This window comes from Battus philenor, unplaced genomic scaffold (genome assembly GCF_028537555.1).
Source record: "Battus philenor isolate CCGP_79_NKW_IND1 unplaced genomic scaffold, ilBatPhil1.0.hap1 SCAF_12, whole genome shotgun sequence".
Lineage (NCBI taxonomy): Eukaryota > Metazoa > Arthropoda > Insecta > Lepidoptera > Papilionidae > Battus > Battus philenor.
In genome coordinates, this window is record NW_027181674.1 from 15,405,649 (window position 1) to 15,433,206 (window position 27,558).

The 27,558-nt window shown below is 47.3% G+C and overlaps 2 protein-coding genes across 2 annotated transcripts; one reads left to right on the top strand and one right to left on the bottom strand.

The window, feature by feature from the left end:
- Window positions 1-42: 42 nt before the first annotated feature.
- Window positions 43-5,941, top strand: LOC137932926 (neuronal acetylcholine receptor subunit alpha-5-like). Its single transcript, XM_068776616.1, has 8 exons — window positions 43-72; window positions 952-1,116; window positions 1,907-2,048; window positions 2,456-2,667; window positions 4,522-4,836; window positions 5,006-5,259; window positions 5,333-5,537; window positions 5,656-5,941. The coding sequence occupies exons 1-8, from the start codon at window positions 43-45 to the stop codon at window positions 5,779-5,781; spliced, it is 1,449 nt and encodes a 482-aa protein (XP_068632717.1). The 3' UTR covers window positions 5,782-5,941.
- Window positions 5,942-6,304: 363 nt separating this feature from the next.
- On the bottom strand, window positions 6,305-22,912 carry LOC137932927 (uncharacterized). Its single transcript, XM_068776617.1, has 13 exons — window positions 22,618-22,912; window positions 17,115-18,204; window positions 16,533-16,736; window positions 16,135-16,279; window positions 12,469-12,611; window positions 11,958-12,266; window positions 11,593-11,708; window positions 11,289-11,456; window positions 10,208-10,437; window positions 9,281-9,489; window positions 8,984-9,106; window positions 8,550-8,698; window positions 6,305-6,551 (listed from the first exon to the last, which is right to left on the bottom strand). Coding segments are annotated over exons 1-13 (3,135 nt in total). The 5' UTR covers window positions 22,620-22,912.
- Window positions 22,913-27,558: the final 4,646 nt, after the last annotated feature.

The window sequence follows — 27,558 nt, forward strand, 5'->3', positions numbered from 1 at the left end:
TCAATAGTCGAAATTCGCTTATATACACGCATGTACACGGCTATGTCGTGCATGTGCGGGCGCAACGGTCCGGTGACGACAGCGTAGCGGCTGCGGACTAGTTCCGTCCCCGGCACGCGACGGTGTCGGTGAATTACGTCTGTAGTGTACGCAGTCTAATACATTTCCACTCGCAAACAATTTTGCCTGAAACATTCCTATCGCTATCACTGATCAACACGTTGCAGGCGCAGCCTCCTTGCGTCGTGTACAAATAGGCTCAATGTTGATATCAGTTTAATGTGTATTGCTGAAACCTGAATCAATTCGCAGGCCTAGCGTTGCTTTGGTACTAAGGGAGCTCGAACGGAACGCGCTAGTGCGAGTGTTCACTCAGCTGCCGGCCTTTCGCCATAACAATATTTTGAATCCGCGGCGCAGTAAAGATATTGAGCCGCGTACGATCGCCTCTGGTCGTCAACCCGCAAGCTCCGACCGGCGCCGGACTTTAAAGTTTAAAGTGTACAATGGCGATGACGCTCTTTCGCCGCGCTATCGTTAATTTACTTAGAAGTTTTGTAAATTAGTTTTCATTCTCCGCTAATAACCGTATCTTTTATATTTTACGAGTAAGAAAGATCTTTAATATTTAAATTTAATTCAGTTAACACAAAAAGTACAGAAACCAATGTTTCGTCATAAAGAATATCTTCGAGTGGTCACTGTAAGCTTGACTTTGTAATTAGAAACGATTTTATTGTAAGGCCGGTGGATAATGGTGACTGGTGTACTCTCCTCGCGCACGAGCCGCAACGTGGCCGAGCTAGCTCTCTGCGGGCCGCGGTGCTGCATTCAGTATAACAAGTGAAGTACAGGTTATAATAGTGCCAGCGTTGCGACGACGAAGAGTTTTTAATTGGTGGCCGTGAGCGCGCACTTTGAGTGTATTATGTCTCCCAACATGCGGTGAAGGAAAACTTCGTGAAACTGGGATATCTGTCAGCACTAAAGTCCCTCGTGCCTGCAGGGGATAGCGACCCGTGTCACCTCTCTGCGCACGGCGCCGAAGCGCTCGCCCCGTCGGCTGGTCATGTACAAGTGTCGGCAGCACCGCGCGGTCCGTACGTTTTAATATTTGTATGCAGCGACGTCATGGCACGACGCTCCTCTCCTCCGCGAGAGTGGGGGACGCAACGAGGTGTGGCTTCTGTTCTTTCCGAATAATTTTTGTTGATTTATTATTTTGTAACATGTTAATTCTGATCAAGGCTTTTGCCCGGTCGTGTCTACAAAGACAGTTGCATAGGTTGTGGTTAACAATAAAGTTCCTAATCAATTTAAGGACTTTTATTTCTAGAAGTACAATTCGTAATATTTCTCGTACCTTTGACTTCAACTCTTCAACCAAATTGATTTGACATCACAAGGTCGTAGATTAGCTAAACAGACATACTGCTGGTGGCCACTACAAAGAATAGAGTTCCTACAAGCGTTATCGCCGCGAACAGCGCGCGTTGCGACGTGGGCAGGACTTATCCGGCGGCCGGACGCGCGATACCGCCGCGCCCACGCGTCAGCGGCGACGCGCTTATGTGCGACGCTCTGTTGTTATGGATTTTTAAATAAAAATTTCTTTAATTTTTTATTAAACACTTGTACCCGACGTAATTAACAGGGTGCGTTCACTGATCCCGCCGAAAGTTATGAATATACGCGTTGAACATTTCTCAACAGTCAAGTCGGTCTTGCAATATTAACGAATGTTAAGAAAAAGTGTTATTGTCACGAGGAGCAGTCCGCGGCGCGGCGGCGTCGCCCCGTGCGCTCACAACGGCCACACACATCTCTCATCAGCCGATGAGCTCACCGCAAGTGCGGGCAGTGCACATTCAATACAAACTTAACAATATGGTTGTACACGGAGAAGAGAGAGAAGAGGGCGCGACGGGAGCGCGGCGGGGCGCCGGGTGAGAGCGGCTCGGAGCGCGCGAGCCCTGGCGCCGGCGGGCACAGTCTGCGCGCGATGGCGTGCCGGGTGGTCGCGCCGCTGTTTCTCGTCCTGCTCCTAGGTAACTCATAACTGCGCTGCTGGCGCTGGTTTAAGGGTGATTGTTAAAGTGACGCAATAACCTGATTGGATTTGTTACGAACTGTTTTCAGATTAGAGATAGTTTGAAACTTTTATAGTTTTTTGTTTAAATTCAGGGATGCCATTATAGAGTGGCCAAACCCGATTTATAAACTTGAACATTTTAATAATTTAGTTATTCTCGTATTCGTCTCACTACGAAAACAATTGAATGGAAGTAGAAAATAATATACATCAATATATATTGAGTCTACTTGCACTGCACGCGCTGTTTTGTGTTGTGAAGTCATGTTACAACCGCGCAGTGGCATATATCTCCATCAAGAAGAGTGCAACCGACAACATGGCAAGTGTGGGCAGCCGATAAGTGATCGTGTGCGTGCGCAGGCGGCAGGGGCGCGCGCGGTGGCGCGGCGGGCGCGGCGGGCGCGGCGGGCGCGGCGAGCGCGGTGGGCGCGCAGCTGGACGCGCTGCTGGCCGAGTACGAGCGCGGCGCGCCGCCGGCCGCGCGCACTCACGTCGAGCTGCACCTGGACATGCGGCATGCCACCGTCGACGAGCGCGCCTCCGCCGTGCGCCTGCTGGCAGACCTGCAGATGGTAACCCTGCGCTTTCTATCAGCACCGTTACAGGTGATTGACACCCACTGCAAAGCATAGGCCTCCCCTACAATCGCTACGACAACCATAACCATATCCTCTTTGCGAAAAACCTGGGAACCCTTCGTTCAACTTACCGGACCTCCTCAAGGAAAAATCTACTGCGGAATCTTTCGAAGAGTTGGCCAGGCACCTTGTTCTAAACCTCAAGGCATTTAACGGTATGTAGCGCTTGGGCAGCGACTTGAAATGAAATGTAGAAATTAATGTATAATTTAGTAAAAGTCATGAATTATACTGTTTATATATGTATAAATTTTAGCTGTATTTGCCCATAAGAAAAATTGTAAATAATGATAAAACTCTGGCGAGGCTCGCAGCTGAGTGAAGAAAGATCAAATAGCGGCTTCACTGCGCTCAGCAAACGGGAAAAAATACAACACGAACGAAACACTTTAGCGATACAAATTAGGATTTATTAAAAAACCCTTACTCCGTCGCCGGTGCGCCGGCACCCGCCCCCGCCGCGTCTACTGGCTCGTACTGCCCGTACTGCTTATTTACGTTTTCATGAGTTGGAACTGGGGGACCTTGCAACAACAACCAACAGCATGCCCGCGCACACGCAGCCACGCGTGCTGCGCAGCATACGAATGGTCGGGAACGATAAAACAAAATGTACAGCGACACATTCCTCTCAATTTATAAAAAAAAATTATAAAAGAATAAAAATGCGATTTGTTTCAGTAGTAAAATACGCGTCAGACGGAAAGGGATTATTTATTATTTGTTTATGTTTAAGTTTGTACACGTGAATTACAAAAAACTCATTATTACCTAAAAATTTTTAGAACAATGTTTCCCAATGTAGATCCCATGCCTACAGAGGGACAGTTTGATTGTTGTGACACGAGTTTAATCCTTTCGCTTTAATATAAAATTTATGTATATTACAAAGTGGGGCATGCCGGAAAAAAGTTGGAAAATACAATTTTAGAGGACAGAAAATTATCGTTGTGTTCGTGCAGTAAATACAAACAATTTTCACATGATTTAAATTTTAATCACTGACGCTTCGTCATTATTGTCAGTAAGATCCTTCTGGCAAAATACTCAGGAAATGAGCTTTAAATCGCTGCCAACAAGGCCTATTCATGTTGAACTTAAAAACGGAAATACGCGCTCAAAGTCTGCAAGCGTGCAAACTGAGTTTCGACCACTGACGCACAGCCGCCTTTAAATGTTCACCTATGTATGACGGTAACGATTTATTTACAAAACGTAAAATCTCTCAGATAGTTACACGGACACGCCACAATATCCGCCGTTGTCGTTGAAGGATGCTGGCCTTCCTGATCGATACGGGTCGAGCTGCCGGACGTCAATTGAAAATACCGCTATTGGATTGTACGCACGCGGATGCGTCTACATCAACATCACGATTGCCCGATAGAGAGGTGTTGCTGCTCGAAGTGGCTGCCGTGCTCTTGTTAGCGGTGTGGCGATTGTGATGTGTGCGCGGCTGCCACACCAAAGCGGTGCAACGAAGCAGCAAACTTACGCCAAACCCACCGCACGGCTGAGGCTCAAAACTCACTAGACCGTGCCGCGAGGCCCCGCGACGCGATCGTGGACCACTACACATACACAGTTCGAATACGAAGCGCAAGAAAAGTAGCTTTTTTGGAATTACGACACGTCACTAAGAATAAAAGAAACTATTCGAATTAAATTATTTCACAATAAATAGGTTTCACACGTACATCGCCCCAAATACCTACTAGGAACTGATAACATTCACGTTTTAGTACTCGCGAAAATGAGTTTACTTTCCGCTCTCGTAAACAATCCCAGAGCTGGGAGGACGCGCGGCTGACGTGGAACTCGACGGAGTGGGGCTGCGACAGCGTGCTGGTGCCGGCGGAGCGGCTGTGGCTGCCCGACGTGGTTCTGGTGAGTGCGGGCACCCGCGGGGCCGCCTCCCCCGACGGGGAGCGCGCGCGCCTCGCCAGCGACGGCAGCGTCTCCTGGACCTCGCGCCTGGACCTCTCCGCGCCCGTCACGCTGCAGCTCGACGCCTGGCCGCGGGATGAGCACACCGTCGTCTTCAAGTTCGCTTCCAGAGACCATGACTCCGATCAGCTCAACTTGACCATCAGCGACGCCAAGGTAACTCCGATTCAATATCGACACTACGTTACGTTGGTGCCTAAACAGTTCTGCCACCGCCGCGCTAGATTGGCTACGACGTGCAGCCGGCCAGCTTGGCACGCTCGCTACATATATTTATTTATATTGCATACATTTGTGCAAAAGAGTCATTACGGCCGTGTTGCAGTATGCGATGATGTTCGAGTCCGGGGCGTGGGAGCTGACGAAGGTGTCGCGCTCGGAGGAGACGTGGCGGCGCGGCGGCGGCGAGCGGCGCGTGGCGCGGTGGGCGGTGGGGCTGCGGAGGCGCGCGCCGGCGCACGCGCTCGCCACGGGCGCCGTGTTGGCCGCCGCCGCGATGCTCATGCTGGCCGCGACGTGCCTCCCACCCGCGGAACGCCCGCCGCTCTTCGCTTGCGCCTCCTTCTCCGCCGCGCTCTGGTAGTCCCCGTCGTTTGATCGCGTCGCAGTCCAACAACAGTGGATATCATATTCTCGCGCTTTGCCTGCGCAGGCTGGTGGCGGCGCTGGTGCGGCTGCCGGGCGCGGCGACGTCCCCGCGCGTCCTGGTGGCGCTGGGCGCGCTGTGCGCATGCGGCGGCGCGGCGGCGGCTTGCGCAGCGCTGGTGAGACGCGTGGCGGCGGCGCGCGCCTCCCCGCCGCGTGCCGTGCGCTCAGCGCTGGCCGCCGCCTCCGCGCTCTGCACCCTCTTGCCGGAGGTACGCCCCCAACGGCTCCACACTATTATTTGATTTACTACGAAATAATACCACGATATTTGACGTACTCATCAATTATGGTGACGTGATGTGCGTGACGTAGTGCACTGTGGCGCAGGGCGGCGACGACGTGGGTGCGGCCGGTGCGGTGGGCGCATGGGCGGCGGCGGCGCGCTTGCTGGACCTGGCACTGCTGATCGTACTTCTGCTCGCCATCTTCATAATCGTCTGTATCTCCTTGTAGCTCTTTAGATAGATCCCAAACTACTCCCGTGGTTACCGTTTTTAGATAGTCATAGTCACATCAGCTGCGCTGCTGTGCGGTTTTTTCCAATAAAGTGCAGTGACGAGGAACCATGTGTTTTTATTCAAAAAAATGCTTAAGTCGCTTTAGTTGTGGTCAGTAGCGGACGACGTTTGAAAATACTTGATGATGGAACTTAAACATGTTGGAAATAATGATGGAAATAAAACAAATATGTTTAACACAATTTGAAACTTTTACTATATTACAACAATTAACTGGTGATATATGAAAGCTGCAGAATCTGACCGCCGCTACTGATTTATTTCTGAACTAAAAAAAAATAAGAGCGTGCAGAACCTCAAGTAACTTTTTATAATTTTTTTTTTCGTGGGGAAGAAACAAAATTGACTTTGATTGGACTCTTTACGTATTCTTTTCTTGAAGTACAGAAGAATGACGTAAATTAATTATAAAAGATATTTGTACTGTACTCATATCCAAAAAAAGATCAAGATAGTCGTTAGTCTATTGCGGTGCGCACGGCGCGGGCGGCGCGGGCGGCGCGGGCGATGCGGGCGGCAGCGTGCTCGGTCAGCAGCAGCGCGAGCGCGGCGGCGGCGCCGGCAAGCAGCGCGTGCGCAGCGGGCAGCACGTCGCGCAGTCGCACGCTGCTGAAGCCCGCCGCGCCCGACGCGCAGCGCGGTGCCGCCGCCATCCATTTGCGCCGCTCGCGAGACACCAGCCCCACCTCGCGCTGCCAGCGCAACCTGCCGCACGCACCCTCGCGCTCAATACAGACAACCTTACAATCGAATTATGCATTTCCGGGAAAATTTGTTTAATTCATCTCAGTGCGGGCGCCTGTGGACTAGAACTTATCCCTGGCTTCTTTAGTCGCGGATGCCCGTTGACTTGGACAACTTCACGTAGCCTATATTTCTTGAGAGTAATAATCGAGGGCTGCCTCTGGAACGTCGATCACTCCTAGGTCGTTCAGCAAACGCTCCAGAACTGGGCCTCAAGGGTGGAAACCGCGGCTTGCGCTGTCTCTATATATAAGTGGATTGAAGTTTGACTTTACATTTTAGTACCCAAATTCTTAATTGTTTCCAAACTCTGACCCCAATCACTTTATTGATACAAATGCGGCCCGAGCTGCGGGCTCCGCGCCGTCTTCACCTGGAGATGTGCGCGCACACAAGTGATTGCCTTCATTTACTGAAACTACACTGATGGTACACCGACTAGTTCATTTTTTTATAAATCCTAATTTGTTTAGCTGGAGTGTTTCGTTTACGTTTATTTTTTCCCGTTTGCTGAGCGCAGTGATGCCGCTATTTGATCTTCCTTCACTCAGCTGGGAGTCACGTAACCGTTTTATTATTGTTTACAATTTTTCTTATGGGTAAATACAGCTAAAATTTATACATATATAAACAATATAATTTATGACTTTCACTCAATTATTGTATATTAATTACTACATTATCGCAGATTAAAAATGCACGCTGTGACCCTGCTTGTGGGAGTAGCGAATTGGAAGATTCGTATGGCTTGTATGCCTGGGTTATTATTAACAAAGTTAGCTGAGCATACCTGGGGCTGGGACACTAAAGCAATGCAATACTCGCTGGCCACGAGGTGGCGAGTGATTTCTAGGATCGCTCATTCACAGCGCTCGAAATTGCCCTGGATTGCTTTGCTGGGGTGCGTTTACCTATAATCGATCCTTGAAGTCACTAGCGTCCTTACAATGGGAACTATTGGACAGGATGGGGAAGTCTTATGTGCAATGCAGTCCGCGGTGTGTAGCTTAATATAACGAGCGGCGCAGTTGTGACACTTGGGTGCGCTTTCCTTACGCGGGCACTCGCAGCCCACCTGACCATTGAGTCTTCAGGTGCCTGAACTGTATATACGAGGGGCACTGGATGAACTGAGAGAAGTCATGGCGGTGGACCCTCTGGTGATCCAACAGGACCCTCGCCATAGGCCAGCGTTCCCCAAAGGCTGTAGGAAGATAGTGGAGGATGCAATAAAATAAAATAAAACTGATAAAGGCCGGCTAAGCAACCAAATAAACTAGAGGAAGAGAAAAAAAAATAAAACTAGAACTAAAAAGAACTAGGGAGAAATAATAAAAACCCAAAACAATGTAACGTAAATAAAATAAAAACTGGTGACTGTGATAAATTGTGATAATGTATAATAAATTAACAAAATAAATAAGAAAGTTAAATAGCACAAAAAAAAGATAAATTAGGGTAAAGAAATGTGATATAACCGGTTCTGTGATGTGCGAGGAGACGAAGCGAAGGAAGTGAGCCGATGAATGGATAAAAATTAATATGAAAAAGAATAATAGAAAGTTATAAAATGTGAGAAGAGGAAAGATAGATCATACGAAGAATGACAGAAGAGTACAGGCATAGAAGGCAGGCAAAGAAAATGAAAAAATCATTAAAAAAATATCAAACCCTGCCCTACAACGATAGAGGGAGTACGGGAGGTCCCTAATAACGGGGACCATAATAAAAAGGCGCCTATGCACTTCCGGGCTGCGGCGAAATCTGCTAGAGTACGGAGCTTACTGTGCAACAATGGCTCTGCTTCAGCCGGGGCATAGTTAGCCGTGCGCCGACGCACTGCCAGACTCTTCAAGCAGGCGATCAAGTCCCCTGTTCTCCCATATTGTCCGCACATGGACATGCCTAATTCATATTAACGAATCTAATTCGCGTTCCAAGATGGTGTGCCATAGTTACCTGGATGCCAGCAAGTCGCGGTAGCCGGAGTGGCGGCGGATGGGCACGGCCACCATGGGCAGTTTGAATGCCTGGATCTCCTTGAGGCCGCACTTCTCGCGCTCGGTGAACGTTTTGCTGATGATATCGTACCCCGCCGCCACCTCCACCTAGCAAACAGCCGGCTCGGTTCACGAATATCTCTTACGACGGGAAGTTGCCAGTAGCTTTACAATAGACATTCATTTGCAGAGCGGCACCTCTAGACATTGGCTGGTGCAGCCGGAATATCTCATCATTCCTATGGCCACAAACTTGTTTGTTTTTTATTCGAAAATAGTAAGTGATGCAGCTATTGACGACTTCGACAAAGCAAAGTGCTGTTTCTGATTAAGCGAGTAATGTTTCGCGCTTGCCAATGTAAAGGGTGGCGTAATCTAGGAATAAAGTGGCACCTGGAACGCAAAGAGGCCCGTGCGGATGCGGGCCACGCCCTCGGCCTCGCTGAGGTAGGCGGCGTCGCCCAGCGGCGCCAGCTTGCGCCGGTACAGCCGCTGCGTGGCCGCTTCTTTGCTCTCCTAATAGTGCGATAATATATAATATAGAGAACCGTTTGCAACAAGCGAAAGTCGGACGGCTTGTATCATAAATTAGATGAAAGAAAATCGGGCCGCGCTTCGTGCAGTTGGAAACATCTAATTAGCTGTGGGAAGATTCAGGGCAAGTGGAAACAAAACGCGTGATCTACGTACGGCGAAGTACACTTTCTTGTACGTGGTGTCCTGCACGCCGAGGCCCATGGGCGAGTCGGTGAGGTCGTCGATGGTCTGCAGCGCGCGACTCGGCGCCTGCAAGATGGAGACCACCTTCGCCGAGTAGGAGGTGAAGACGAACAGCGAGGACAGCAGCGCGCAGAACATCACCAGCCGCAGCGACCAGCGACGCGGCGACAGCGCTGAACCTTGGCAGCAAGCACCCGTTGCGTACAAGGTTTACGATATATATTTATGACTGATCTACGCGAATGTGCATTGCTCAAGTGCTGGAAGTTCAATTTCAGGGGTTTGTTTATTCTTTAGTGGCAGTACGCCTTACACGCACGACTATGAGTTCTATCGTCGTGTGACCAATTCCGAGCCATTTGCATCTTGATTATTGGATTGGTTTATAAGACACAACACACGCATGGACGTTAAAAATCTTAAAATCCCGCATTGTCTTTTCGTCAGAAGTCACATGGAATACACTTCGCAAGTTTAAATCCGCATCATGAGGTCTAAAAAGTCTTATCGGGTGGGTCCAGGAAAGGTTTTTACGCTATTTGGATCATAGATCAAGTCAATTCTACTTTTGTAGACTGCATGCACCGATGTAAAATATATCATTTTTTGTCGCCAAAACATAGGCGATAAACAAATCATAATAAAATACCGGATAACTATTCCATTTAATATGTAAATGGCTTCATTGGTAGACCAGAATTAGTTGCAAAATTATAACTGTGGACTAATCCTATTGCTTTTTGGTTGCGACCAGTTCTAAGCGCATCGTTTGTAGCTACAACCACGGGAGTAACTAGTGCTTGTTGCACACTGCGGACGCATTCAACAAACTTCCCCGTCGCAACGGCACAAGGCTGTGGTACGTGGGCGTGGTCCGGCACCAGCCATGGATCTCACCCTGTTGGCACATGGCGCCAATGACGAACATGCAGCAATCCGAAGGCGTCAAGACGACGTCGGGGTCACGCGAGCAAGCGGCGCGCCGCGCCAGCGCCGCTAGCACTGCCAGCGCAGCCGCCGCGCCCGCTCCCGCGGCCGCCGCAGCCGCCCACACGCCGCGGCTGAACGGCAGCACGAACACGTTCGTCACCGCGGACTGCGCCGGCTGCCGGAACAGGAACGCGCCCCTGCGAACGGCACCTTGCTCCGTTCCAGCCGCTCGCCAAAGCAACTGCACTGATGGGCGAGTGTGCACTGTTTCCGCCCTAACGTAGTAAACGTACTCGCCTAATAGCCATGTCACCCACGGCAAAGTTAAGAGAAAACTACATGGCGAAGTGAGAAAACTGTTGATTTTTGTTGCGGATGCGGCGAAAACGGATACGGCGGCGGTGGACTTGCGTTACGTCGCCCGTAATTCGACAATAGCAGAGCTACCGCAAGATCCACCGCAACGTGTGAGAAGGGATTGTACCAGACATCGTTCGCCTTCTTTGTTCTCTTGATCTCTGGGTGGCGAGAATCGTTGGGTGTGAAATAACGATGCGCTACACTTTTCAACGCTTGTACTTTTTCACCACGTGGAACTAAAACAATATCTGTACAATACGCTACCGGCACGGTTCCGACACGGGCTGCTGGACGACGCCACGGTAGACACAATGAGATGCTTCCTCGCGGCGTCGAGAATCTCCGCGTGCATCATAAGACTAAGTTGGGTTTTTGGTTCAAGCAAGAAATGAACCAAATTAAAGTAGCCAAGAAAGCAACGCGTTTGATTCCTAGATCTATATCCCTACTCAAATTAGATCCTACGACTGCATTGTAATTTTTTATTGCCCTGATGGCCACGGAACCACCCGTATCAACCAAAAGTGCAGCGTGTTCAATATCAAGAAATATTCAGTAACATTTTTTCAAATTGGTGCTAGTTAATGTTTATCGGAGCTATAGCGGAGCACGCAGCGCGGACTAACGTCTTACGCGCGACGCGTCTGTCGTGCACGTGCACGCACGGCCAGCCCGCCGCCGGCCGCACCTCAGCTCGACGGTCTCGGAGCAGTAGTGCAGCACGGGCAGGCGGTCGGCGCGCATGAACATGGACGTGACGCCTATCTCCAGCTGCCCGCGCTGCAGCATGCCCGCCAGCCCGCTGAACGAGCCGTTGCGTTCCTCGCCGTACAGGTCAACCTGCAGCAAGTTGTATCTGCGACGGAGACGTGAGCCGGTTAATGCTGGCAACCGATTGCGACGGACGGTCTCCAGGCTTCACATTCTGTAGAGCCTGCACCACCAGTGAGCAGGCGGTAGCCTATAATTTCGTAGCTATAGAAAGCACGCACCGAAAGTGCAGGTCCTCGGCTGCGAGCATGAGCAGCGGGTAGGTGAGCTTGGGGAAGGTGTCCACGGCGCGGCTGCTCACGTCCGACCAGCTCCTGAAGTGTTGCGGGTGCGTGATCTGCGCGTGCGGTATTTGCTTATTATTTGTACATTCAAGAAGCGGCTGCGACGCGACGGGAGGACTCATCAATTCTACCGATTACTTTTTTAAATAATACATAACTACAACACTACTCTACATTCTTGACAAACAATTAACATCGATAATATTAGTCAAGAAGTTTATCAGTGGCCGAATAAATGACTGCAATCGAATTGATATTTCTGACTAAATGATAGCATAGCAAATGGCGGGCGAGCTACTCACTATGGTGGCAGCGGGCAGATAGACGTTGTCCAGGTCCCTTCGCCGCATGGCCGTCGCCGGGGTGCGCCGCCACAGGTCTTCGAGCTGAGACTGCGTAGAGTTTTCGCTCACTGCGAGGTGCGTGAGTTTAAGTGGCTGGCCCTGCTTGACGCGGTACACGTCCGCCGCCGCGTCCGGCCACGCCCACACCACATCGGCGTCCGGGAGCACCGCGACTTCAGCGAGCATAGTCTCGAGCCGGGACGCGTTCAGCGCCGCGCCGACCACCAACCACGAGTAGCGAGGGTTGAAGGCGCGCCGGGCCGACGCCTGCGGGCAACGCTCACCTGTCGCTCAATTGAAATGATTTCGACGCTCGTAACCACAGCACCTTACAAGCGGCGCACAACGAACGTCGGTGCAACTCTTTCTAGTCCTGTCTGAGCTCAAGAGGTTTAGATGTGTCGCTTTAATTTGTGAGCCAAGTTAACCGCAAACAAGCAGAGCGAGTTTAGGGTGTACGCAAAAGTACCTCGGCAAGAATCAGCTGAGCGGCCGGGCAGTCGGCGTCAAGCAGCACGCCCTCACGCAGCGCGCCGCCCGCCCCCGGCGCCGCCCCAGCGCGCACGCGCAGCCGCGCCGCGCTGCAGCCGCGCCACAGCCGCGTCAGCTCGCCTGCGCAGCCCCACCGCGGTAATGACGCAATCATAACATCAAAACAAACCAGTGCATCTCATTACACTAGTGTACTTTGGCAAAACAATAAGGCTTGGCCTTATTCTTATTTCGGGCATCAAATATTAAGTAAATATTAAACTTGATTTTGTATTTAAGACAAATCTTCCAGCCCACCAGAACGCACTCGAATATTTGTCTAATGCGTCCTGTGCTAACACATAAAGCTTCTGCTCCAAGATTCGAGTAGAAACTTGGGTTAACATTTAAGAAGTCATATCAAAACTCAAAGGCAATGGAGAGGAAATTCACAATGAAAGTAGAAAAAAAAGTAGCTTAGAAATCGAAACAAAATCATATAAATCGGCCTACAACAATTCGAGTCAGCCACTCGTTCCCATATGATTGCTTTGACAAAAAATAGAATTCCTTGCGCAATCGTGTGCTGGTTTGGCACCATAGAAACAGAAAAAACCACAAAGAAAACCAATAATGCGATAGAGGGATAACATCATGGAGATGACGGGTAGTAACTGACCCTCACTGATAGGACAGAAAGAAGTAGAGGAAGAAGGAGCGGGTCTCCACTACATCCATACTCGAGGAAAAATGAAAGTAAGCGTGAACCAAACTTCTTGAATACAGAAGCAAGTGTGCGTCGCAAATTTATTAGCAATATTTTATCACTCTTTCAAGTTTTTTCATACGATTGGCGCCCACTCTGTGCGACTGCGTATGCCAGCCTTACCGGGAGAGTATACGCGCAATATTGGTAGCCGGGTGTGTTTTATTCTTTAATCAATTCTATAATACAGATTTAGCTGCGTAAATATTTGTTTTAAAACTTCGCAATATGAACTTGTAAACATGTAAATGCATTTAACAATAAACCTGGACTCCAACAGAGGAAAGCCGTCAGTAAATAGACGTTTTTCGAAGCGAAGTAGGCGGGCACGAGGCTGGAGAGAGGCATGCTGCCACCGTAGACCGAGACGGTTTGAACCGCGCGTACTTCGCGACCTCTTCGCCTGTCCAATTAATGTAACCAGCAAGAACAGAGACTGTGTAGTAGTGCTAGCCGTAATCAGTTGCCAAGTCTTAAGGTACTGAGCAGATGTGCAGCGCAGACGGTGTGCCTCCCGCGACTGGAGCCACTTCAGTCGGAAAAAAATCAGGAGCCGCCCTTTAATTAAAGCAATTACAGCTAACGAGGCCGGCGGCCGACTGTTTGGCGAGCCATTAGAGCGCGCCATTAGCCCCGCGCCACTTGTTTATGCGGACTATTTGCAGCAGGCCTTGGTAAATACGAGCGTCTTCTCAGCTGCTGCATTCATTAATCTTTTTATTTCTGAAATTAAATTGTTCATTTAATTTTGCACACGAAAAAACCTACCATCCGTAACACACAAAAATATTGTGTCGTGTTCGGGTGGCAGAGTACAAAAGACGTTGTAAGAGGTCTTCGCAAGTGTAGCTCCGTACGGCAGCTCTGGGACCTCGGCACGAGCTTTCATTTTTTTTTGTTTTACTGGATTACGAGTCTGCTAAAATACATAAAACCTCGGCCTAGATTGTCATTCGATATGCACATAGCGTTTGGGTCAGTTGACGCCTAAAAGAGGCTGATCTTCCGCGAATTGGTTACTTATTCGTAAAAGCCAAAGTACTCTCAACGTTACCTATCCTAACGTCTCCCAAACTATCTTTCTGCCTTCCAATATATATATATATATATATATATTGATATTTTCTTTCTCAGCGTTTTTACATTACGCGCGGTTTTTTTTTTCTTTATATGACTTTCATAGCGACATGATTTTAGCTTCTTCGTCCGCCTGGTCGTGGTGCGTACACGTTGCACATAATCTTTTTTGGGTTTAAAAAAGGAGTAACTGAACACAGTGGTAAGGAGTTTCCTATATTGCTGGGGGGTAATTTTAATACAAGCGGTACATTCAACCAATATTTAGATCCTCTTGCAAATATAGTTTTTTGGCCGGCTTTCTTGACAGAATCGGCTTCTACTTAAGGAAATAGCTCAACATGTTTCACTACGCCGGCATCAGTCGACCAGCTGGACCAGGTCTAGTTTCTCCATCATCACTTAATGTACAAGGTCATAAAAACTTGGAATCTTTTGACAGCTAGCTTTTGTACGATTTGTCCTAACGGGTCTTTTTGGAACCTTCATGAAGTCCTATCGAAAATAAGAAAAAAATAATGTTTATTATCGCGACCCATGTGCTCAGGTGCTGTGTAGTAGGCACTAAGACAGTAAAAATTAACATGTTTTATTCTAACGCATGCGTCATTTATTCGTTTAGTGTGTAACTTTGTACACGTACGAGGAATTTTTGTCTCAACAAATCATTATTTATCTATTGGGTATTCTAGTGTCCTCTCCTCATCGGAAAGCGAACACCCGCGGTCACAGGCAGCTAATACCTGTATTAAGCCCTAGAGAAGCAGCTAGAGGTCAGTCACACGACGCCTCCCAAGTGCGGTGCGGCAGCTAAAGTCCCGCACTGCAACACGTCCGCGCCGTGCCTTGCACCGGGACATATATCTTACCTGGTACCGGCTCGCGCGTGACTTGCCGCCGCGAGCGAGTGCACTGCGCGCCGGCGACGTGCATGTGTGTGTGCGTATGTGCTGCATGCACACGGAGCATCGAGACGACAAATGTTGTAACAAAACGCGTGTTCTTGCTCTTATTGCGCGATGAAAATAATTCCGGGTTACGTCGGCTCTGGTTTCCACCCCAAATATTCTCCTCGTCATCGACATAATACACCAGAAATTAAATATTACTTTGGGTATGCGCACCGAGACAGCTCGCTAAACCCAACATCGTTTTTAGTTCCCTCTCCGGGGAGGTACAGGGTACAGGGATCAGCGGGACAGGATAAAGAACACACATAACAATTACGACTTGTTTAATCACAGCACCGCCATATAATACTATTCAAACTTAATAAATATTTAGCAAATACATACTGGACCACTTATAAATATTTATTGTCTACAAAAGACCCGCGTATAAATAAATCCAACAATAAAATACCCTTACATATTAACGAAATATTAATAATATTCAACAGGCAATATATACACTGTCCGCCGAGCTGGCCACGCCCCGCAATCAAACCGCATCAAAAGATCAATCTCGAGGCCCGGGGTCAGACGCGCGCGCAGCGGCGACCAGGCCCGCGGACTGTGATACGATTACGAGAATACGTCTCGATCCTTCTCTTTAAACATGTACCGGTTTGCCGACTCTCTCTCTCTAATTCCGAGTGGAAGTGTATTCCAAAGCAGTACGCTGTGGACAGGAAAAGAAGAATGAACCAAGTCAGATTTTTCTTCTCTCTGATTGGATGTCAAATGGTTACACATGGCCGTATTTTCGAGTTGTGAACGAATCGAATGCAGTTATTGTGAATAAGGTCTAGTTTGTTGAGAAAATCTGCACATATCATCATTGTGATATCTTTTGGTGGCGGTCCTTGGACTGTTTACTGACGGCAACTGAAGCGTCTGCCGGTGAACTGTGTTTGTCGAAAGGCGACCGATCGCTCCTTCCGGTCGACCGGACAAACATCGAGACGCTGCTTGTGCAGTCCCTCGTCCGCCTTATCGTCGACTCTTCCAAAGAGTACTACTCGGACCTGTACGCAGATTTTCTCAACAAACTAGACCTATAGAGACCTAGATCCTTAGATCAATAACTGCATTTGATTCGTTTTTGACCATCAGAAATACGATCAAACGTCAAATGATTACCAATCCGCGAGCGGACAAATTTGCGACGCTTAACGCAGGAGCCGCATGGCGCGGAGTACTCGTGCAGCAATGGAACAGAAGTCTCGGAAGGGATCGCTCGGAGTGCGCCTGCGGCTGAGACGGCTGCGGTTAGGTGGCCAGGAGCGACGGGCAGGCGGGTGGCTGCGTGAAGAGGCGCGTGTAGTTGACGAGCGCGAAGAGCAGCAGCGAGCCCAGCGCCGAGCCCACCTGCGCCACGGCCCCGCACGCCCGCATGCCGCGCGCGCCGCCGCGCCGCGCCCACACGTACACCCACATGCGCGCGTACGACACGCACGCGACCGCCAACACCCACGACAACACCTGCACACAGCGCTCTCTCTTAATTCATATCAACACTCGTCGCTTTCGTACATCGATCAGTTTATCAGTGAATCGCTCTCCGCTGCCATGCTCACCGTCATCATCACGTCGCCCGAAAGATGACCGCTGCAAAGCATAGGCCTCGATAAACGGTCTAAGGTTGCCCGCACCCAGCGGCTCCCCGCGACATTGACCAACTTACTACCACGTTAAACAAATATATTTTCAATATATTATCACGAAGTGAGCAACACCCACGGCGCTACGACAGTGCGGCGCGGCCTGTGCAGCACCCGCAACGTCTTTACAGCTGAAATAATTACGCACGCAGTTACGTCGATGCAGTCACCTGGTCAGTGGCTCCTCACTCGTACTCACCATGAGCGGCTCGCCGGCGGGCGAGGCTTGCAGCGGTGGCGCGGGGCTGAGCAGCGCCGTCGCCAGTAGGTACGCGAGCGGCACGCTGCCCGCCACCAGCAGCGCGGCCAGCAGGCGCGGCGCGGCCGGCCGCAGCCACACGCCCGCGAGGCACGCCGTCGGGTTGGCCATCGCGCCCAGCGCCGCCGCCAGGTGGTAGGCGCGCACACCGTACGGCATGCACGAGTACGACTGCACAGACGGCAGCACGCCGTTGGACAGCGCATTCAAAAGCAGCATCAACGCCATGACGCCCGCCCACACGGCGCTCGAATCGCGCGGGGCCTCCGCCTCCTCCGCTTTCGCGACGGCCACGCGCGCCTCGCGCTCCGAGTCAAAAGCGCGCAGCCCGTGCGCGCATCCGAACCCGCCCAGGCTCAACGCCGACAGCCCTCCCAGTAGCAGCAAAAACACGGTCGTGTCAAACCGAGCCGCGGGGTACACCGCCACCAGTGTGGAATTGTCCGCGGAGAGTACACACTCCGGCTCGCCGCCCACGCCCTGCGCCAGGGCTAAGATGCTCGGGATGAAGCCGCTCAAGCCCTCGCCGACCAAGAAGGTCGCGAGATACACGTCCCGGAAATGCCGCATGTAGGGGTAGAAGAGTACCGAGCTGGTACAACCGACCAGCGCCACGCAGAACGTCAGCACGAGGAAAGGCACGGAACGCTCGGCGCCGCCCACATTCGCCGTGCGCGTGTACAGGAAGGCGTTAAGCACAAGCGCCAGCGTGCCCACGCCCAGCAGCGCGCAGATGTAGAACGCGTCGGGCACGCGGGGCAGTGCACGCCGCAGCGCCGCGTACGCCACCAGACCCACGTTCGCCAACTGCACCGCCAGCACCATGTTGGATGGCAACGACCATCCTTCCGGCAACCGCTCCACCAGAAGCGGCAACTGCACGAACAGTCCGTTGACGCCGAGCCACGTGCCGAGGCCCCAGCAGGCCAGCAGCACGTCGAGCGCGACGCGCCGCTGCGCGCCCAGCATGGCGCCGCCCTCGCCCTCGCCCAGGCACGGCGCGCTCTCCCGCGCCTCGCCCCGCGGCGACCTGCAGCGCCCCGCGGAAATCTACTTAGTGTTTGACTCGCGGACACTCGGAACTATCGTACAAAAAGACCAATATCTATTGTCGAGACACGGATTCTTTCAAAAGCCGGGGCAGCGGCACGCGGGCGGGACGCGAGCAGGAATACGCAGCTCGCGCTCTCGCCGAACACTTTGTGAACAAGTGCGCGCCGCCAACGAAGTGAGAAGCGCGCGGCGGCGGGGCGCGGCCCGGGCGCCTGCGCATGACGCGTCAGATGATAAATTGAGCAATACACGACGATACATCGCTCGCCGATAAAAGAAGTCTCTCGATAAGCGGTCATGTGGTGCGTGCGGCGGCGGCTCGTGCGTCGTCTCACGCTCGTGTCCGCTGGCGCGTTTGGCCACAAGCGGGCGCGGCGACACCTGGACGACATGCAGCGCACAGCCGGCGGGTGATCCGGCTTGCACACCAATTGCGACAACACGATCGCAGCTCAAACAGCAGCATCGTGAGTTGCATGCCTTTACTCTAACACACCGACGTGCTCACTACAAATATATATAAATGATAACAATACGTTCGTGTACAGAAGTAAATCGTAAATATTGTTACAAAGTAAACACATAATAAGTATTTCAAACAGCTTGTGTTAATTCGACAAGGATGGACTCCAGCGGGGCGGAGATCCTTGCGGGCCCCAACAGCGGGGAGCGTGGGCGTGCCCACTCATTGACCATTAGGACGAACAACTACACCGATGTATCCACTTGCTACCGATCCATGCGACATCGCGCATATAATGTGTTCACAATCGTTGGTTCAAATGGGAAAACCGCCGGCTCATTGGACAGAAGGGCAAATAACAATAAGCCGCTATGATATTTTTGAAGGGCTGTGCAGGCTTGGCCCGTGTCGCGTTGCAGCCCCGGTACCGAGCACCAGCCGAGCCCGAAGCACGCACCTGTCATGGAGGCTCGGCGCGGCGCGCTCGCGCAGCAACTGGGATCTGGTTGCAGACATGACTCCTTCTAACGCCGCGCACGGCTCGACTGAAGAACGCCTTTTAGCTCCATTCGTTATACTATGTACTCGCTCCAAAAAAAATATCACCCGGGTGACGAGGAAATTATAAAAAACACAATTAACACCAACAAGCGAATGAATATTCAATAGCCATTTGTCTGGGTGCACGCGCTGATAAGGCCGCTTCAAAATTCTACGCAGCCCTCAACTGACACGTTCACAACCTCCTCTTGCAATGGGCCCGCGGAGCCCAGGTTGCAAATGACTAGAGAGACGACAGTTTGCTATTGCTGTGGAAATATTGCTTACTTTTTGTTTACACCTCGAGCGCAATGAAAGAGGCATCTGCAGGTTTCACAACAGATGCAAAGATTGTGCTATTTACTTTAATGTCGGCATGGGTTATGAAAGATGCCAAACAGATTTAAGTCAATTTGTTTAAGCACGTTGGCAGGTTGCATGCGTTAGTTGTATCGTCGACCTGCCACGCTCGCTCGGCGTCGACCTCGCTGACTGACGTGCCGTTTGAAGAGGATCAGCTTAGCTCACAACTATAGAGACCTCTCACCTAAATATATGTGTGTATATGTATACATACATATTGCATATATATATATGTACGCGTGTGAGTATATATACATATATATATAAGCACGGCAAACGCTCTAACACTTCGAGCAGGTGCTGTGGATACGTGGTAATCAGAATTAATTGAAATTGTAAGTAGTCCCCGCTGGCCACTCGGACACTGCCACTTGAGCGCGAAGTTAGAGCAAATGCCGCGCGCTCTGCCCCCGTGGCATACCGCGTCACGCGTCATTAGCTACCAGTACAAGAACATGTCCACAGGACCGCCCCGGCCGGGACCGCCCCGGCCGGGAGGCGGCGCGGACGGGCCGCGAGCGAACGCTTGTAGACGTTGATAAGTTATCTGGACGCTCGTGCACGTAGTGTGTGAACACTAAATGTAATTCTTTTTAATGCAAACTCATTTCCTGCTCGACGGGCACCGCGCGCGATAACGCTTCGCTGCCAGACGTTTCTACAAATATATGCGAAGCAATTGCAGCACCGCCCACAATATCCAATTGATGACAAACTGTGAAGCGCCCGCGCACAGTACTCAATGTGAACGTCCAAAAAGCCGCGCGTCCGACGCGACAATGTCACTTTTATCTCATGAGAGACACTCTCGGAAACTTTTCCCGACGTCCACGAGCACCGCCGCCGCTGCTGGTGTATAGAGCCTTCAATTTTAGGACGAGAAAGAAGAGACGACATGAAAATATATTTAAAAAGGGGGTTTATTGTATCTAAGTATTATAAACATTTTTTACACTTCTAATAATGTACGCATTAGCCTAAGAATTTAGATAGGCATATTCGAATAAAATTGTGATAACATTGAAGATGTGCCTCAACTTGTTAAATGAAACAATACGGTCAAGCGCCGGCGGCCGCGCTCATTGAACGAGGTCTTAATGCAAGGGCCTGGGAATGAATACCGGGTTGTTCTTTGGTTAATATATTTTTAACTAAAATACATATTTCAATTTAAATATTACTACACTGTTATCAGGGCTTTATATGTATTTCCTATATTGTTAATCTATACTTAGCATTTGATTTAAAAAAATAATAATTTGTATTTGATAATAGGTCAAAACACTAAAACTAACTATCCATCCAGTGTCAATATGCACAAAGTAACTATAATAAAGTACGGCAATTTTATGCAAAAACCAAAAAAAGCCTGAAATAGGAAAAGAATAATTTACATTTGCTCAACTTAAAAACATTTGGTGATATGGGAGTTATCTATATACACATGTATAGATAAGAGATTTCTTCCTACATATTAACTTATCACTTTATCTCCCGAACTCGAACTTTATCAAAAGGCTTAAACACCTGAAATATGATAGCACTATTCCTTTTATGCAAATGGAGGCCAGCTGTGAACGGTTTTATGAAATTACACCTGTGAGGTTCAGTACACATTATAAAAAATGCACATGAATGCGCTGAAAATGAAATTTTATGAAATAATATCTAAGAGACGGTGTAGTTAAACTCTTTAATGTACATAGAGACAGTATCAACTGAAAATATAGAGAGAATGTATGTACATAAAAGGCCTATAATGTATAATAATGCATAAAAATGTATTCAGAGAATTGCAAATGCTAAAATGTAAAATAAAAAAATCAAAAATGACATCATAGTGGGTAATTGCAGTAATATTTTCTATGCACAATAGATACAAAAGAATGAAAGTGACCAAAAAAGTTAATGAGTTTAGCACCTGTTAACTTTAATGTGCATAAGCCAAATAAAATTTTAACACTAACAGATTGAGAAGGAAAAGTATAACCATTTTGCCTATTCCAATATGTTTAAGGAACATTTAACCATTTAAAATATGGTGCAAAAAAACATAAATGATTGAGTCCATGCAGCGCTAATAAATTACTGAAGAAGAAAAATCCACAACTCCCAAGTTTTTGCCATAAGCAAATGCAAACAGCTGCACTCTTAACTGAACAATTGTGTGCCATATGTCACACCAGTTTTCAAGCACAGTTAGCAAAGTTAAAATGCAAAAATAACTGCACCAATAGAACATGCACATATACATGTGAGATGCATCAACCTTTGGTTAGTTAAATGTAATAAAATCCAAAAACAACATGCTTTACTAGTACAGCAGATTTTTCAAACTACAGTATAACGAAGTGATTCATATTACAAAATTAAAAAAAAATATATGTTTGCCTCAGACAATCAACAAAATTAGTTTTTAAAGATTTAATAATGCTGATTATGTTTTATAAACATGCCCACCATCCGCTGCACATACTCCATGCTTAATGAAAGATAGTAGTGAGTAACAAATGTTCAAAACAGGTGAAAATATTGAAGTCATCTACCTAGTGCTTAAAGTGCCACAGTACACAGCAGGATGGCGGTGGTTTTAGCAATCTGAAAATAACACAATACTCTTCACTGCTGCAAACACTCTAAACTGCACAGGTACTGTTTTTTGCTGTTTTATAATTAAAATTTAAAGTGCCAAGCAGGAAGGATGCTTCTATACAAAACTAAAATGTCTAACAGGTTATAAATTGGTTTGTATGTTTGTAATTAAATAAATAAAGTTACAATACTACTGAATACTAAAATACTAAATTAAAACCAAATGAAAATTTATAAAAAGTTTATGACAAATCATGTGATTGCTAATGTTTTCTTCATTACCAAAAAGTTTTATTGAAAAAATTTACTAGCAACCAACGTTAATAATTGTGCAATATCAGCTACGACTCGTGATTACACATAAGGTTAAAAAAGAAAACTGATACGAATGAACAGTAGAAATAAGGCGAAGTTGCGCCTATTTGTACCTACATTTAGTCCCGTGCCTTTTCCGACTCTTCAAGAGTTCTATTGAGCCGAAAGTCTTTTCAGTGTTTGAAACTTGTAAATATTTGAAGAACTTCGTAAATTGGCAAAAACTTAATGAATTTCTTTCTCTCTGTTCTTAGTCTTGTAACGATTCTTATTAAATAAGTTATTACCGCCTTAACATAAATGATTACTAATATTATTTTAAGGATAGTTATATAATTTGATTCCACATATTGGTGCTATTAAACGCCTTTCAACTTGACGTCTTATAACCTGTTGGCTTTCGAAAATGACACAAGTGATTATTTTGACCCCAAAACATTAGTTAATCTGTAACCGTGGAAACCATTGGGTTACCCTATTAAATTCAGAAGATGTGTTAACAACTAACGAATCGGTAAGTAATTATTCTTTATTGTACACAACAAAAAATGTATGCATAAGTGCTTATCACACGAGGCAATTTCCTTCAGAGTACTTCTATATGGAAACAGCAGAAGTATAAATAACAGGTAGTTAACGCGCACAAAACAAAAATCTGGTTTAAAACTTATAATTTTCAAATACATGGTATAAATATAAACAGTATTCATTTTATCTCAAAAATTATTTTTAATATGGTAGGTGACACAAAGTTTTTGTAATACTCAAAACCAAATTACATTTATTTCTTTTTTAATGAAAAAAAAATATATTCTTAAAAATACACACGAAATGGAGCAAAAATGCTATCACAGGTCATTGATGTCAGTTACGTCTAACACAACTGTGGGGTTTGAATCAAATGAAGAATTGCGTTCATTTGTTACGACCTCTGTTATTTTTTTTTTTTATTATAAAGTAGATCAAGTCAATAACACATCTATGAGCATACACATGCACTAACCAACGGTTTGTTTTCTTATGTATACTTTGCGGTGGTCCACCGATTATATTTCGTTGTCTAGTCAAATATTCGGTTGCTCTGATGCGTTGTCATAATAGCTGTGCTGTCTGAAAAACTATATCCAGAACAAAAGACAAACAAATGCTGGTGTACCACTCTGCAGTTACTATTTTCTATCTTCAAAATCTAGTGCATAGTAATCCTTTCATGTCCGATTAAATGGTTCGAGGGGACCTCTGTCTAATTAAAACATAGTTAAGTTAATCAAAACGATGGCGTTTTCGAGTTTTGGTTAAAATATGAGGTCTCTCAAAATCACTAGCATGGGTACGTCCGCGGATGTATTCGTTAAGCCAGTTTTAACTAGTACCGCGAGATGGAGCTTAACCGTTAAAAGTGTTATGACCACGACGACATAGAGAAACTATACTGGCGCAAGGCCAATGAAAACCGGAAATCATGCAAAGAATATTTGCACTTATTAAATCCATAAAAACTTCCTTTTTAAGTTGCAATTTCGTAAAAACTAATGATAGAATGATGTGATGTAAGTCTAAGTCCAACTATTTTCGAATGTTAATTTTTCTTAATAATATTTCTTAAACTATCCAGTTATTCAAATTTTCAGTACAGCGACAGACAATCGACGTTTTACCTATATTGTATAAAATATTTAACAAGTAAAAATGAAAAGCTTGAATTTAACACACCTTGCGAGAACATGTGGGTCGGCTTTCATTGAACTTTCGCAGCAGAGAAGCAGATTTCTTGCGCCGGGTGGCATCGAAGACTAAGTGAATACATGCCTCACAGCGCGGGGCCGACGCAACCGCACTTGTCTAAACATTGTTAAGTTTATCGTGTCGTCCGCCTGGAGGATTCGCCGCGCGTGCGGCACGTTGTGGCTCATCGATTAATCACTTGCTACACTGTTAGTCCTTTGCTCGGTAGTACGAAATACGTACTGACATGTCCAGCTTACTTTTATTATAACAAAATTAACAGTAACCTCTAGCAATGGGACCATATATTTACTAGCTAATAGATAATTTACAATTAAGGTACATAAAAACTTGTAAAAATATTCTATTTCAACGTGAAGGATTTTAAGTGACAATAGAGGTTGGGAAAGAATCGCTCTATCACTGTCGTAAGGAAATTGCCAAAGCGACCTCAAATTCAAAAAGTGGATTTTGTTGTAGGCTCGCCGCACTCGCGTAGCTTTAGTTCGGAGAATGCCTTCATGGAGCAGTTCAATCTGGTTGCAATAAAGTTACTGATCATTAGACTGGCAAACACAGCGTTTTCATCAGCATCAGCAACATTTTCTCCTCTTTTGTAGTTTAGTCGACTTTACGAGTGTGCGTGTAAATTTTAAAATAATAAACGAGTAAATTAAAAGCCAGCGACGAGTGACAGCTCAAGCCCGGGTGCCCTCGCCCGCAGCCGCGCCGTGGAACGTCCGCCGCAAGCAAACCAAGAGGTCGACGGCCTCCTTATGCGGTGAACAGTGGTGGGGAGGAGTGTGCAGCGGCCGGAACAGAGGCTACTCCGCGAACCGTCGAGCTTCCTCATCATAAAGGCGGTCTTAGGCTAGGCTCCCTGTGCCCCTTGCCGATTCGAACCCGCGGAATCTACTGATGCCATTTAGGCAACAGCAACAGTCCGGCCCGGAACAAGCGCAGGCGCCGCATTACAACGTGCTGCCTCTACTCACCAGTACCACACCGCTATGAGCCGACAGCACGTTGCTGAATTGCCGATAAACTGGACGCTATGCTCATTTTATATAAAAAAAAAATTTTATGCAGATCGCGACGAATTGCAACTGGCGCACTAACCGCCCTCACCACATTAGAGTCCTATCGCCAAAACCGGAAAAAATTTTCTCCGGGACCATTGGTTAAATAGGTGCGCCCCGGCGCTCAATCCTGGGTTCTCTTTTGTTCTTCATTTTGCCTTGCAATGGACAACCATGGGACGAATACGTTTGTAGCCGACATGTTGTTAATTATTGAAACAAAAAAAAAAGAGTTAAACAAACGACGTAAAGAATGGTCTCTAAAATAGTAGATTGTTTTATTTCTAATAATTTATTGCTTAACCACATTAAAGCTGATGCGCAAAGTTTACTTTGCATAATGTCAAAAGTGCTGGAACCAACGTGCAAGTCAATTACGAGGCTATTAGTGTAGTCGATATTGCAGTTTATGGCACACGCTCACTTACCGAGTCCGCGGCGCCGTCGTTCATCGACTCCGACGGCCGCCAGCAGCGCGCGCCCGCCCGGCAACGCCCGCCGCGTGCACGCGTTCATTCTTTTGCAATATCAACTTACTGTGGATCTATAGTTACAGTCATCCGACACCTCGTCGCCGGCTCTGGCCGTCCCCTACTTTGTAATTTATACAAAGACCATTGTCAGTATAGTATAGCGTATGTACAAATTGTTTACCTGTCACTAGACATTTTCTTTAATCTTTAATTGTTATGAAAGGTTTTAAAGGTTTTAATTTGATTATGGCACGCGCATATAACCATCACGAAGCATACAAACACTAAACATTATATATACGACTTGGAAATATTTTTTATTAATTTAAATAGTAACATAGCTGTTCTAGATGTAGGAGGATGTATGTTATGCGTGTTGTATATGTATAGATATCCTCTACGCTTCGGCTCTGACACATTCCACGAGGATATGGTGGACCTCCTTCACCCCTCCACATTTTGTGCAGTTTGGTGCAAGTGTTTTATTCATTACGTAAATTCGACAAGTGGAATGTGCCCTGATTGGAGCCTGGAGGCTGTGACAATATCCTGTCTACAAATTCAGCTTGCACAAACAAGGGAATAGTGAGCATATACGGTTGATAAATTCTGCCCCAAATGACCTTTAGATAGTGATCTGAAGTCTAAATATTCTCCCTGCGCCTTTTCAGTCTGTTCCAGTCTGTGAAAATTTTTAGAACCCTGAAATTGATTAACGTAAGTATTTTAGGTAAATTGTTTCAAGTTCTCCTTCCTGGCCTTAATTGTCCACGTTTAGGCTGATACTAATTTTTTTTTAAGAACGTTGGGAAAAACTACTTTTATACATCAGTTCGTACCGTCGGCAGATGAGAAATTTAGATGGTCTTGATCGCCAACTGATGCAATGGGACAATGTTCTACAGAAAACACTGTCCTCGGAACATTGAAAGCCTTTAATTATTAACCTGTTCATTAATTCAATAATAATGTCTTTGGTTGTTCAATTGGTTTGTCGTGTTTGCAAAATTTTGTGATTTCGTTTTATTGCGTAACAACTAAAAACATATTTTCATGCAGTCCGCGAGGCGGGTGCAGCGGTCAGTCGCACTGGTCGCGATGAGCGATATGATTTTGACAGTTGCCGATACATCGGCAAACATTCCTTTGAAAACTGGTGCTGTACTATTTTTAAACCATTCCTAAATTTGTTTTTTTAGACACGTCAGCGAAGTTAAACAGTTGTGCGAGAGTAGAAAACGAAATAGGCGTTAGACAATTGTGCATCGGTGTCCGCGTGCGCAGCGGTCGGTCGCGCTGCAGATATCCTGACGTTGTGCACGAGGACATAGCCGTTCGGCTCTGACATGAAAAATGATTTAGTTTGATGCAACTGCTCAATATTATTTTATTAAGTAACAGGTTATTATTACACTAAAAACCGATCTAATAAATTTTCGGAGGGTCATTCCGGAACGCGCGATGGTCAGTTCTCGATATCATATCCGGACACATTCCAGTGCGTGAGGACACGGTTTAGTGGTTCCTTCTGGCACCGTGACTTTCACATAGCAATCATTTCTTCTTCTTTCAGTTTTTCAACTCATATTCTTCTACATATCAGCAATTTTTTTGATATGTAGTTTTAAACGGAAATATATTTTGAACATTTCATATTAAAAATGTGTGGTGGGTGCATCCGGCAACGAAGGATGCGTTCAAACTACACGGGAAAGAAATGAATTCCCCGCCGACGACGGCACCGCAATTGCAATGAAGATTTGAGAGTAACGTTAGGAATA

Excerpts from the sequence above, each read along its gene's own strand:
- LOC137932927 (XM_068776617.1), bottom strand. Across the intron at positions 11,709-11,957 it reads ATCTGCCCGCTGCCACCATA|ATCACGCACCCGCAACACTT; the intron begins GTGAGTAGCTCG and ends CCGCACGCGCAG. Across the intron at positions 10,438-11,288 it reads TCCGAGACCGTCGAGCTGAG|GGGCGCGTTCCTGTTCCGGC; the intron begins GTGCGGCCGGCG and ends TGCCGTTCGCAG.
- LOC137932926 (XM_068776616.1), top strand. The coding sequence starts at position 43 with ATGTCGTGCATGTGCGGGCGCAACGGTCCG. Across the intron at positions 73-951 it reads TGTGCGGGCGCAACGGTCCG|GAAAACTTCGTGAAACTGGG; the intron begins GTGACGACAGCG and ends CATGCGGTGAAG. Across the intron at positions 2,049-2,455 it reads GTTTCTCGTCCTGCTCCTAG|GCGGCAGGGGCGCGCGCGGT; the intron begins GTAACTCATAAC and ends GTGCGTGCGCAG.